This window comes from Rhineura floridana, chromosome 14, assembly GCF_030035675.1.
Source record: "Rhineura floridana isolate rRhiFlo1 chromosome 14, rRhiFlo1.hap2, whole genome shotgun sequence".
Classification (NCBI taxonomy): domain Eukaryota; kingdom Metazoa; phylum Chordata; class Lepidosauria; order Squamata; family Rhineuridae; genus Rhineura; species Rhineura floridana.
In genome coordinates, this window is record NC_084493.1 from 34,237,594 (window position 1) to 34,251,667 (window position 14,074).

At 43.3% G+C, this 14,074-nt stretch overlaps 1 protein-coding gene across 1 annotated transcript in view; it reads right to left on the minus strand.

The window, feature by feature from the left end:
- Window positions 1-14,074, minus strand: part of TRPM1 (transient receptor potential cation channel subfamily M member 1) — a 90,313-nt gene that overhangs the window by 50,236 nt on the left and 26,003 nt on the right. Inside the window, exons 10-14 of the mRNA XM_061595120.1 lie at window positions 12,899-12,999; window positions 11,638-11,811; window positions 7,213-7,347; window positions 6,486-6,536; window positions 966-1,106 (exon numbers count right to left, since the gene is read on the minus strand). Coding sequence (XP_061451104.1) covers window positions 966-1,106; window positions 6,486-6,536; window positions 7,213-7,347; window positions 11,638-11,811; window positions 12,899-12,999 — 602 coding nt within the window. The remainder of the gene's footprint in view (window positions 1-965; window positions 1,107-6,485; window positions 6,537-7,212; window positions 7,348-11,637; window positions 11,812-12,898; window positions 13,000-14,074) is intronic.

Genomic DNA, 14,074 nt, shown 5'->3' on the forward strand with positions numbered 1-14,074 from the left:
TAGCCTACTGTAAAAAGAGAAAATGTATATTCATTGCTCCATTCACTTTTGCCTCTGACCCCATTCACCGCTGGCATACGGCCCTCAGCAGGCTGGCATGTGGCCCTCAGGCTGAAAAAGGTTCCCCAATAGGGTTGCCAGGTCATGGCCCGATCCTGTATCTTTAGGAGAAGAGAAAGTCAGCCAAGTGCAGGTGTTCTTGCAACACTGTAATGGGAAAACCACAAGGTGGAATTCTCCCTTCCCCCTGCACAACTTTTAAAGATACAGAAGACCTCTTGGAGGCTGGGCCTGGCAACCAAGAGGTCTTTTGTATCTTTAAAAATTATGCAGGGGGCAGGGAGAATTCCACCTTGTGGTTTTTCCCATTACAGTGTTGCAAGAACACCTGCACTTGGCTGACTTTCTCTTCTCCTAAAGATACAGGATCAGTCTCAGGCCCTGAACCTGGCAACCCTATTCCCCACCCCTGCTCTCCAGGGTTTCAGGCAGAGAAGAGTCTTTCCCATCACCTGCTACTAGACCCCTTGTTATCTGCAGATGCCGGGGACTGAAGCTGGAACCAATTGCATGCAAAGAATGTGATCTCCTATTGAGCTATGGGTCCTTTACTCTGAAGGACATATGAAGCATGTTGTTGGGTTCAGACAAAATGTCCATCTAGTCCAAGGACTCATGGTGCCCCCTTCTTTTTCTCTTCCTCAAAAGCGTTCTGACCAAGGCAGGCCACCCTTGGCCTACATCCAACCAGCAACCTGTGCCACATTTCATTTTCTTCTTTCAGCTGCAAGCTCATTTTCTTTCTTTCTTTTAAAATCTGCAACTGAACATATACGTCCAATAAATCCGATCTAGTTTCATAGGAAAATATTGAAGATGGAATCAAGCCAAAGTCAGCATTTGCTGTACATGCACAGATCAAAGAGATGGGAAAACAAGACATACTTCTTGTGACTGATTCCTACCCTCTTTGCTCCAAATAAGTTGTTGTACAGGGTTCGGAAACTCTTCCGTGTATAGTTGCAGCGATATGCCCCTCCCATGAGATATTCGAGTACCAGGCCAATGTCAATTAGGCTGATGTGGTAATCTGGTGGCAGATTTCCCTAGAAAACCCCAAAATCATTGTTTTGAAGAAAAATGCAAACATGGAAGTCATCTATTTAGGATGCAAGACGACACACATTTATTAGAGATTAGCAGCATTGTATCTGGCATTACTTGGAAATTCTAAAAAAGCAAAAAACAGTGCAGTTTTGAAATCAGTAGTTAAAATCAATGCAGTTTTGAAAGGTTCAGTCCACCATCTTGATTCAAAATAGCATCAAATTTTATCCACATTTAAACAAAAACTTGCTCCTTGATCTCAGGAACCATCACACAAAATTTGCTTACAATATCTTAGAAGGTATCCAAATGCATAGTGAACAAGCAAACAACTTTTCCAAAATACATAGTAGATTAAAGCTGCAATCCTAAACACACTCGGCTAGAAGCAAGTCCCACTGAATGCAATGGGATTTAAAATGCAATGTTATGTGGGCCTGTTCAGAAGTGAATCCTACTGAATTGGAAGGACTTACATCTGAATAATCAGGATTAAGATTTCACTGTTATTTCAATAGATTTGTAACCCTGCCTTGCCAGGCTTTCTCTGGTAGTCTTATGGCCTCCATCAAATGCCCCAGCCATGCTCTGGATGCAGCCTTCAGAGAGGGGGTGTGGTAAATTTCCACACCCTGTGGATGGGCACGCGGCAGACAAGCAGCTCCCCCCATGGATATATATATGCACCACAGTAACTTGACACAGTAAATGGTTGTCTGTAATCACCCTGTTAAACCGAAAGAGAACTACATCAGTGTACTGTGGTCCTGGGAGGCTCTCAGATTCACTTCCATCTCCTAATGATTTAAAATTCAAAAAATATTGTGTGTGTGTGCCATACATATTTATGATGCAAAATCCTTTGCAAATGAGATTCGTTACTCATAACACAAGTATTTCATTCCCAAGCCTGTTAGTAGGACTGTGGATCTTCTGGGCGGTTCTTTCCTGTAGCAGATCATTCTTTAGTTGTTGTTTTTATAAATCTCCCTAAAATGGCATTTTGGAAAGCATTAAAAATGGCTTTCTGAATTTTGAATGGGCTTTACATCTTCAGCCTAATCTGACCAGCTTTTGTATATTTGGAGCTTTTATCCATTCAAAAATTCATTGTTACTTTAAGGGCAGTTCAAAACAAGGTTCTTTGTATAAAAGACCAGGGAAAAACTTCCCCCACTTCTTCCCTTGGCTGACCTTCCAATTGTACCAGACTCTCAGACGGAGCGAAGGGGGAGAGAGAAATCAACACACTATGGGTACAGTCCCCAAGGAAACTCTCCCTCACAAGCCCTATTTGAAATGAACAGAAGCTGTGTAAAAAATCTTCCTGGGATCATGCCCTTGATCCTTTACAGTGGTAGACTGATTGTATGAGCCCATGTGTGAGTGACATAGCCAGCTACCGTTTTAGGACGCAGCTGGGACAACAGGCTGAAAATCCATATTGAGAGCCAATATGGTCAATGTTGCCACCAGCCTCTCCTGCTACCAGCTCCAGTGCCAATTCACACAGCAGTTTGTGAATGGCTCTGTATGTTCAGAAGTCTCTGGATGCCTAAACCCATCTCTGGATGATACTGGTTCATGCAAGAGCTACAGGCAACACAGATCTCAGCACTTTTAATCTTCACCCATTCCACCTCCTGTAGTGCTGTATCTCTCATTACAACGAAGAACAAGGAAGGCACTTCTTCATGGACCTGCTGGGAGGCTTATCAGGGTGGAATTAAGATTCTCAGACTAGGACCCAGAGGTTTTTTTTAATGGCCAAGGGGAGTGAGAAACAGGGTGCCTCTTCCCAATTTGAGAAAGATTGAGCTCCCCATCTGAGTTTTGGAAGAGGATACCTTCTCTGCTCTCTCCTTCCCAAATTCTATTAATCAGAGAGACACAAAGGATATCAGGCTGACCATTTAGTGGGCAGAAATCTGACCAGCTGGTGCCATTCAGCAAACTCATGTTCACAACAATTCACAGCATCTTAGCGGTAAACAAGCTTTTAATTAATCTGCAGTTCAGATTTGGTAAACAAGTAAGTTGCATAGCCTCTGCTGTCATATTACTGAAGATTGGACAGCTGCATTGAAAAATCTGGCACACACCCTGGAGCTCTGTTCTGAACACAGTGCTTCACTGTTTAATCTGGTTGTATTTTATGTGGGAGAGACAGCAATGAAGTCTAGTCTACAACAACACGAGACAATGGCTTAGATGAAAATGAAGCACTCTGAGCAAGTCATTCACCTCCATGTTAACCCTCCAAATCCCCCAGATTGGTGCTGAATGAGAATGAGCCATGGGGGAGAGAGAGAGAGGGAGAGAGAGAGAGAGAGAGAGAGAGAGAGAGAGAGAGAGAGAGAGAGAGAGAGAGAGAGAGAGAGACGAGGTGGAGAAACATAATAGTGGGTTAATGTCACTGAAAAATGTTAGCCATAAAACATGAGATATGAGCTCACAACATGCATACAGTTCATCATGAATGGGACCTGCTATGACCCAGATCCCCAGATATTGCTTTGCAGAGAATTATCAATATTATAATTGCTATTTATTCACGAGTCTCCACTGGTATCAATCTTTATTCTGAACTCTGTAATGATTGCCTGTTTACATTCCTTTTAAAGTGCATTGCAGAGCAGATTAAGGCAGATAATCAAGTCAGTGTCTTCCCCCCTGCTGCTTACAATCAACACCTCATTCCCCTCTGCTGCTTTCTGTCTGTCAGATACAATCAACACCTCACTGACATTAGTGAAAGGGAATACAAATTTGAAGAGCTGACATAGAAAGTAGATCGATAAAAGTATCACTCATACTATCAATGATTTCAAAGCAAATTTTTAAAAAATGAATTGGAAACCAGGTGCATAGAGTTGCTACTTTAACATTCCCTCCACAAAGATAGAGAATATTAGAAATAATAATTAATCCCATGGCAAATCCAATGATTGCAGAAATGGAGCCCATAGCTAGTGTAGTCTCACTTTCTGTTTCTAGCAGCGGCCAGTCCAGTACCTCTGGGGGCTCAGAAGCAAGGCATGAATTTAATCACCTCCTCTTGCCTGTTCCCAGCAGAGGTATATTGCCACTGAATATTTCCATGCAGCTACCATTGCTAACACACCTTTTACGACTCCCATTCTAAGTGCATTTGTCTGATTGCCTTTAAAAGCTGTATAAGTTAGTGGCCCCCACCACACATCTGATGAGTTAGTTATGTGTTACGTGAAGAACACTGAAGAATGAATGCAAGTTTGGGTTTCTCTCAGTTTCTCATTTCTCTGATCTTAAATTCATTCACATTCTTGCAGCACTTTGTGATTTTTAAAAAAAAATCATGAAAATTTGTCAGCATTTCAGTGTTATTTTCTCCAAATACACACAGTTTTGCAAGCAATTTCCCCCCAAATTGTGTACATTGCAAAAGTTGGAGAGCTGCGAATTTCAAAGAATAATTGTATTTTGGTTGGTTTGAGAAATATGAATTAGATAGTTTCTCATTGAAATGCAAACAAAATCAAATTTCTCCCCCACCCTTAGAAGAAGTTATTTCTGTTGTCTCTCCTGAATCTACTGCCAATCAATTCCTAAGTTCTAGTATTGTGAGAAAGGAGGGAGGGACTCTCTTTATTGGCTTTCTCCACAATTCATTGTGTGAGCCCTGATCCCCTCAGTCATCTTTTTTCTTATGAAAGAAGCCCAAAGGCTTTAGTGGCTAAAGTTTAAACTTCCCTTGTAGGGAAAGTGCTCCAGTGCCTTTTTAAATGTGGTTGTCCTTTCCTGCACCTTTTCCAAATTGCAATACCACATTTTATACTCATGGGACTGAAAAGCTAGTTTCTTATCCAGAGAAAAGTATATGTGTGTGTGGGAGAGGGCACTGCTGTTTTTTATTATTATTGTTATTATTATTATTATATTTAAAATAAAAAGTGGTCCTTCCTATCCAGTTCTGCAAGGGTAATGACAGAAGGAGCGAACATTATAATTAAGTCCTCCACCAGCAGGCGGAGTCAAGTGCCATACCGCCTTCTCAGAGAGAGAAAGGTTTCATTCTCTTCAAAGGCTGTGCTGTTCCCATACCACTGCCCTGAAGGGCACTTTGCTGGAAAGATTTGTTTCAGAACTACTGCTATGTTTATGTTTATTGCTTTGTCCAAAGACCATTGCAGAACAGAACTAAACAAAAAAGATTAAGATATGAAATGACTTTCACACAATGTCAATAATCACAATTAAAATTAAAAAATAAAATCTGTAAGTAGTCTTAAAATGAAGAGCTTTACTTGTAAAACAGTTAAACATTGCTACTGCTAAAATGCAGCTCGTTGCTAAATGGTATTCCTTCCAACCTAAAAATCCTACATGGAGTTATATTTGTTACTTAAACCATATAGAAGTCTGAGTGTCGTTGATCAACACGTGTGTTGGAGGAGGGTCATGCGCAGTGGCAGAGCACCTGCTTTCCAAACAGGTGAACCCAGTTTCAATCCATGGCACCTCCAACTAAAACGGATCTCAGGTAAGCAGTAATGGAAAACAACGAGACATTGGAGGTCCTTGCCACGGAAGTTAGACAGTATTCACAAGGATGAAGGAGAAACCTTGATTGTTTGCTTTTTATAAGAAACAACCTGATGCACATTTCTCCAACCAATATGCAAACCGAAATACAGCTGTCCTCTGGAGCTTGCACTTAGAATTCTGTGATGCCACTCTGCAACCAACCAATGAGAAGAAAAATGCCTATGTGGGGGGAACGTGAGCATAAAAATGCATATATTGGTGAAAATAACATACAAAGATGCATCGTATTAGGGAAAACCGCTTGCAAACATCTGTTTTGATTAGGAGAAATTCACACCAAAATGTTGAGAGAATTTGATAAGGATTTTTAAAAAGAAACACCACAAATTGCTGTGGAAATGTGGAAAATTGAATATAGATTGAAAAAATGAGAAAAAACCAACAGATTTGTCCATCCCTAAGTACTGTCCAGTGGGCTGGATGGACCAGCGGTCTGACATATAAAGACAAACAGGAGTTGCCTAACTACTCTGAGGAAAATACAGATTTATTAGAAGCTGCCCTTTAAACCCCCACCCCCACATCAATCAACAGCCTTCCCCCCTTAGTTTCTCCTTTCCAGCCATTCAGTGGTCTTGCTGTAGCAATTCCAAATAAGCATCCTGAAGAGCACAACCAGAAGCTCACTTTATCATGAAAGAAAAAGTTGGAATTTTTGAAGAAACATTTTGGAGACCACATATGACCCAGCAAATATCACATGACATCATATTCTCGTATTCTGAATTAAATGAGAAAAATTGTTCACTCATCCCAGATTCCATTCCCACCCTAAAACATTTTAACATTACCTTTTTAACATCTCTGACCAGCAGGTGCAGGGTATTTGGCGGACCCAGTCTCTGAAAAAGATAACATGCACAGCCAGGCACTGTCAGGAGATTTAATATGGAAATATTTCATAAGTCATATCCTATTGCTCATACCAGCCTTTGCCAACCTAGTACCCTGATGTTTTGGACTACAACATACTGGCTGGGGTTGATGGGAGCTGTAGTCCAAATATCTGGAGGGCACCAGGTTGGCAAAGGCAGATTTACAACATGTGTCTGAATCATAGCAACTCCTAGCCATGTTCACCTCTCATCACTGCCCATTCTCTTTTCCAGATTTTTTTCTCTCCAAGCTCTTCTTCCTGACTTGGTCTTCATCTGTCTGAACCATGTCCCCTTCCAAATTTTGTTTCCCAGGCCCCTGCACCTTCTACACCTGCTTTCTTAGCACCTCCTCTGCAAGATCTGCCCCTCAGTATGTCAGAACTGTCCGGCCTGTGACAGTTAAAGGCTCACAGGAGCAATGCAACTCTCCCAATGGCAACTGGTGTCTCTTAGGATCAGAGCAGCACAACCAATGGCAGTCAGAGGCCTTCCTGATTGTTCATCACCTCTGCAACCATCACTTGATCAAGACTGCCAGCAGTTTCTATTACAATCCATTAGCATTTGAAAATATAGATTTGCATTAAGAGGACATCTGCTGCCATCACATTCCAGCAGGGCTCCTGCAAAGATCACTCACAGTGTTGTAAAGCTCTTCTAGTCGTGGGATGGTGAGGAAACGCTGCATGCTGACCCCATTTTCAATCAGGAGCTTCACGAAGTCTACCCGGTCCAGTACCAGAGCATCCAGCATCGATTGCTCAAGGGAATTTACCTACACATAGGGAGAGGATGTAATGCATTATGAATTAAAATTCCAACTAAATAGAAATACCGTGAAGATATCATGTTGGATAACCTGCTTTGCCAAAAGCTGATGTATAGAAGCTTTCACCATTACCCTTGGTGACCCATTCCATGAAAGATTACATTTATTTTACACTGAGGCCTGTCCCTCCCCATACCTTTGGAGCATGTGGCAGCTGCTGTGATCAGAGCTTGGCAAAGTTACTTTTTTTGAACTACAACTCCCATCAGCCCCAGCCAGCATGGCCACTGGATTGAGCTGATGGGAGTTGTAGTTCAAAACAGTAACTTTGCCAAGCTCTGGCTGTGATTATGCAAATCATGGCATATGTGCATAGAGTGACACTCCCCATATGAAGACAGTGATTCTCACTCGCGCTGCTTCCGGATAAGGGCTGCCCAGCAGCAGTTCCCCATCACCCCCTGCCCTCTTGAATGAGCTAGCCCTCAAGTTATTCTCCACAATCTTCACAAATATATTATAGTTAAAAACATAAAATAAAATAAAATGCAGAGATGAACCAGAAGATAAAATGGATGCACTGGATAAAGCAAATTCTCTATCTGATAAACTAGGGCTGGAGAACCTGCGGGCCTCCAGGTGTTGCTGAACTGCCATTTGTAGTGCTAATTTTCAGAAGCCATCTTGATGTACAACTGAGGAGGTTTAGTATGGAATGCCCATTTCCCCCTTTCCCATAATTCGTGCCCCAAATCCCTTCTTTATGGGGTACTTATTTCTTTTGCACTCTGTCATAGCATAGTATTGGAGTCTGGAGAGCTCAAAGCACAGGCTTTCTGACATTGGGCTCCTGCTGGGAGGAAGGGCGGGATATAAACAAACAAACATTGTTTCTAATAAGCTGAGAAAGAAGTTTTTCACTCTGCCTATATGTTCAAAAGCAGGGCTTGGGAAAAGTTGTTCAATTAACCAAAACAATAAAGATGAGCTTGTCTCACACTCCTGCTTGCCCAGGTGGGCTTGTTTATGGCTTTCCCAAGCTGAGAAGGGACAGTGAGCTTAATTGGGTTGCAAATGTTCTCACCCTGCTTATGTAAATAACAGTCAGAGAAAGACTCTTGTTAATCTAAATAAAGCAGCTATGCCCATGGAGGGAGGGCACAGGCAAAAGCTGGGAATGAGTGTCACAGCTGTATTCCCAGCGCAGATTGTAGCAAATTCAGGGACAGAAGAGATAAACAAAAGTCACCTGTGTGAGAACCCAGCAACCTGGGTGCTGGGAAGATAATGATCTCATGGGTATAAGGTGCCCCCTCTCAGAGGGTCTTTTGGGTATAAATAGAAGACCCCTAGATCAGAAAGATAAGCCTCAATACCGGCGTGAAGCCTCAAGATTCTCCAAAGAAGAGAAACTAGCTTGAATAGAGAAGGAGCTGTAACTCCTGCCAGAGAAGAAATCCCTATCTCTGGCTGTTCAAAGGCTTCCAGCTCGCAGGGCAAACATAAGGGAAAGAGAGGGGAGGTCCAGTAGTTTGGCAGTTTAGAGCGGGTACATTCATTAGTTAGACTGCTTTGATCCCCATTTTATTTCTTTACTACCTGCAACTCAATGTAAACATCATTACAGCCTGCCAGTCAACACTGTTTAGCTTCATTTTAATAAATCAGTTAACCTCTTCACCACCAGTGTGTTCACTGCCTTCTGAAACTTTGAACTAAGTTGTTTCTTGCCTGCCCTGACCAGGCATTTGACAATACAGATGGCGACGAAGATGGGATTTCAGAGGGTCATGTCCTGGTGGTGTAAGAAAGGGAAGGCTAATGAGCAAGAAATTAACCACAGAATTCCTGGTTGGCCCAGCACCAGTGTCTAGGGGTCGGTGGCTCAAGTGCTAAATAGGCTAGTTCCACCTGTTGATTGGAAGCCTGACTTGGCAGAAAAAGTGGGGCCTACCCCCAGTGCCATGTTGAAGTGTTTACAGGCCCTGAGTGTGGGTGAGACATGCAGGGAACAGGCAGTGGCTCGAATAGGATGAGTCCTTCTTACTGCCCTTAAGTTTGGAAGCCAGTCAGCAGAGGGTTCAGGAGCAAGTGGAGGAAGTTGCTGCACTAAAGGCTCAGCAGATTCTCCTGAGGGGAGTTTTGGAGGCTGCCTAAGGGAGGGGAGAGGAAGCCGAAGCGAGAGCTGCAGTGATGGCTGTCTGGTTTGCTAAACTGAAGCATAAGAAACAGGCAAGGCGCAGGTGTATAAGTGACCCGTGTAAAGTTCGAGCCCTTATCTCATCCCTGGGGTGGGATCCAGAAACCTGGAATGGGGATATGTGGGACTCTGATGAGGGGTCAGATGACACAGATTGGAAGGAAGAAAGGGAGCCAGTGGTAGAAGCAAAGCCCTTAGTGACCAAGGCCCAATAATAACCAATAAATCCAGGGGGCCACCTGGAAATCCTCTAGACCAGCCCTTCCCAACCAGTGTGCCTTCAGATGTTGTTGGACTACTACTCCCATCTTCCTGACCATTGGCAGTGCTAGCTGAGGCTGATGGGAGTTGTGGTCCAACAACATCTGGAGGCACACTGGTTGGGAAAGGCTGCTCTAGACGCTCAGGCGACTAGAACTGTGAGGGATTTCACCCAGCAGGAATTGGCAGAAATAGCTAAATCTGCCAGACAGTACCAGGGGGAGAGGCTGAGCCAATGGCTGGTGATACTATGGGATCAAGGTGCTGGCAGCATTCATAGGAATGTGGAAGAGTTAACTGATTGGGATCTAGATTGGGACACTCTAATTAACCAGTTCCTTAGAAATGCAACTCCTGGGACAATGGGTATGCTTTTAGAGTGGTGCATAGCCTCAGTTCAGGCGAGGTACCCAGCCCTGATGGACTGGGAAGAACAGTAGCCCCCATGGTGAAATATTGATGAGGCCACAGAGCACCTGAGAGGTAATGCCATGCAGGCAGGAATTTATCAGTCAGGGTTCCAGGGACCTGAAGCTCAGCTGTTTACTGCTGGCATAAGAGCACGACTGATGAAAGGGGCGCCAGCCCACATGTGTGGGGCTCTGCTAGCTTTACTGGGGCCTGCACAAGAGTCCAGTGTGGGAGAGGTGGTTGTCCTGATTGGACACCTAGGAGACATTGAAAGAGAAAATGAACACAAGCCTCAGGCTAGAGTAGCAAAAGAAGGAAAAAACACAACATAGCCAGCCCCAGAAGGAAAGAGTGAACTGGAGATAAATGTTTGCAGATTTATTGGAGGCTGGGGTGTTAAAAGCTGACCTAGATGGCCTTCCTACAGCTGATCTGCATCAGATGTGGAAAGGAAAGTGTGCTAATAAAAAGAGGGTGAGGGAAGGGGCACAACGAGACAAGGGTGCTCCCCCATCAGCCCCACCTGCAGAACACTTGTAGGCCCCACTGTCCAAGGATACAGGGAGATGGGAGATGCCCCAACCCTTAGATTAGGGGTGTGGCAAGGACCCAGAGGTGAGGCTAATAAAGCCATCATGGCCAGAGAGCATGGGCATTGTAGTCGAACAATATCTGGAGGGCCCACAGGTTACTCACCCCTGGGATAAACCAAAAGCCCACGTAAACAAAGCAATTTTTTTGCCATATACATTATGGTATGTAGGAAAATGCATACTTTCCAAAACATGACTTGTTTTTATAGCCACAAGTGCATGGCTGAAGTGCTGTGAATTATACTAAACTTTGGGTTGTAAAAGCCAGCCCATCAACCATGGAGTAAATCCATTATCTAAGGATATGGAGGGGTCACTTCAGGAAATGGGTTCTTGCATCTGAAGAAGACTATATCTCAAGTACACATGCATGTGCAATATTACCACTTGTGCATGGTGCATGTGGGTGGTTATGCCAAGAAGTTATACATGAGGGATAGTCCAAAGAGGACCAGCATTTCTTTGAGAGCATTTTATGGGGAGAAGCCACCAATTATATGTGATGGGGAACCACAAAAAGAGGGTGAAGCCACCAAAATCCAGTACCACGAAGATGACCAAAAGGTGCTCTAAAATACTATTATGCTAAAAGAGCAGCTAAAGCCACAATGCATTTAGGCACAGCTGTTCTTCAGGGGATTTTTGATACCAAATGTAGAGGAAAAAGCATTGAAGTAGGCACAAACTGCCTGAGATCCAAAAAAGCCTCATGCTGACTCTGACAGAAAGATATGTCTGAAATTGACCATGAAATTGGAAAAGCAGGAAGGAGCAAATGAGCCAGTGGAGACAATCTGCATTTGGAGCGATGGGCACCATTTTTAATCTCACCCAGTTCAGTAGCTCAAGCTTCCTTGGATCACTTTCTTCCTCTGGCTCTCCTTTCTGTTTCCTGCCCTTCTTTTTGCCTTTCCCTTTCCCTCTCACTGCTTTCGTTTGAGGGGCCGGAGATTTCTTCTCCTTTTCTGGAGCTGTCCCGTCTGTAGCTGCAAGGCTTCCCAATGGCTGCAGTTAACGGTAGGGACAGGGGAGAAATCCAATTCAGTTTGCATTTAAAGCCAAGCCTATCAAATTCACACTTTCCCAAACAACGTGAGAACCAAAACACAGCCATCCTTCAAAATTCACAGTTATTCGAATTTGCAGTGCAGTTCTTCAAAAAATGATGTTTACAAAACTGCATAGATTAGGGGGAAAGTGTGCATAAAAATGATATATTAGTGAAAATAACATACAAAATGCCATATAAGGATGAATTGCTTACAAAAATGTGTACATTAATTAAAACTACATACAAAAATGTTATAAGGAGAAATTTGCACTAAAATGTTAACTTATTTTCATGAGGGCTTTTAAAAACAAAATTTGCAAATTGCTGTAGAAATGGGAAACTGAAAAAACCAAAAGTGACAGATCCTTCCATCCCTAGTCAACAGTACACAAAATGGTGTCTCGGGGAGGGGGGTTGAGCCAATGTACCCCCCCATAATGTCCCATAGGTCTACAACCTGCATATACATATACAAATCTACATCTGAGTGAGTTCAGATCAGGGATTCTAACAGACAACTGGCTAGCAAAGGTGCACAGAGCCCTGGTGAAAGGCAATCGATTAAGAGGGCTGCGGCTCAGTGATAGAGAATTTGCTTTACATGCAGAAGATTCCAGGTTCAGGGCCCAGCATCTCCAGGTAGGCTTGGGAATGTCCCTGGTCTGAAACCCTGGACAGCCTCTGCCAGTCAGTGTAAGCAATACTGAGCTAGATGTTCTGACTCAGTGTAAGAAAGCTTCCTAGGTTCCCACAGCTCCTGTTTTACAGATCAGGAACTCTGAAGCCGAGAGAGAAGCAATTAGCTCACAAGGCCCGAAACAGCAAGGCCCACCCCTGCCCAACTTGCAACTTCACTTGCTATTGTTAAACTATTAGCAGCAAGAAACCTTTGCTGACCTTCTGGCAGTCACCCAATCTTTCCCTTACGAAGCTCTTAACACAGAGATTATGGCCAAGTTGCTTCCATGAAAACTGGGAGCGTTGTGACAGTTTTTTTGCTTTAACAAAGTTACTAAATAATTTCTCTAAGCAATTATTTACCGGCCAGCGATGTCCAAAGACAAAGATTTGACTGCGCGCAATATCCACACGGTTCCAGGCCAATGCTAAGCTCAGCTGATCTGGTGCAGATGCATTGGTACCTAAGCGAACAAGCAATCATTTATTGCTTGGTGCAGGGAAATTCAACTTTCTACCAATTACACAAACAAAAACAGATCAGGATCCTGGTCCTACTCATGATGAAAGTATTTTCTCCCACAAGGGATATATCAAATAGTTGGTTTCAAAAGCTACACAAGAGAGGAGTGCTTGCAACTGGGAGGCATGAATGATATGTGCCTTATTCATATATTTGGCAAACTGAGTGAGCTGGATGTGTGGTATTGATGCAGAACTGTTTATCTCTTTTAGCTCCACTAGTATGCTTGATATGCACATCAGAGATGGGAGACATGAATTTGGAGGTATACATGTTTGCAACATTAATGGTCTCATTCACCCAGGAGTTTGTGAATTGGCCACCATGCATTCAGAGGCCTCCGGGTGCCTGCAGTACCTGCTGTCAATAACAATGACTTGGATCCAAAGTACTGTGAGCCGAAGGAGAAAATGTATTAACGCTATCCTGTGAACTCTTGCACAAACCACCGAAAGACTTCTCACAGAGCAAGACTATAATTTATTATGATTGTCTTGCAGTATGAGAAGCATGGTGAATAATGAAGACACAGGCTGTAACAAATACCACCGTTCCGCTGTTTGGTCACGACAAATCAGATATCTGCTGCTACAGTCACCTAGAGGCCTTGTGCATGTGCTGACTGGTTCAAAGGCTGCTGTGTGGAGCAGGCCATAGATAATACATCAAATGATGCATGGAGGAAAGTCAATGTGTCTGGCTTCAGGGTACCATGCCTACTGTGTATTCAGTTTGCAGAAGGTGGACACTGACTACGGGCCTAACACACTGAAATTTTAAACCCACTGCAGAGTCCCTCCTTTTCCCCTTGTCCTGAATCATATTATGTCATCAAAAGACTTCATTAACGTACTTCTCATCCTATCACTTTTTAAACATTTTGTTAATCCATGGAATTAACTGTGAGGCATTATAAGAAAACTATATTTTCTAACACATATTACCCCAAGGGGGTATTATACAGTCAGGAGAAAAGAATGTAATGGAAAATTCAGTTGCAGATCTAGGGTTGTATT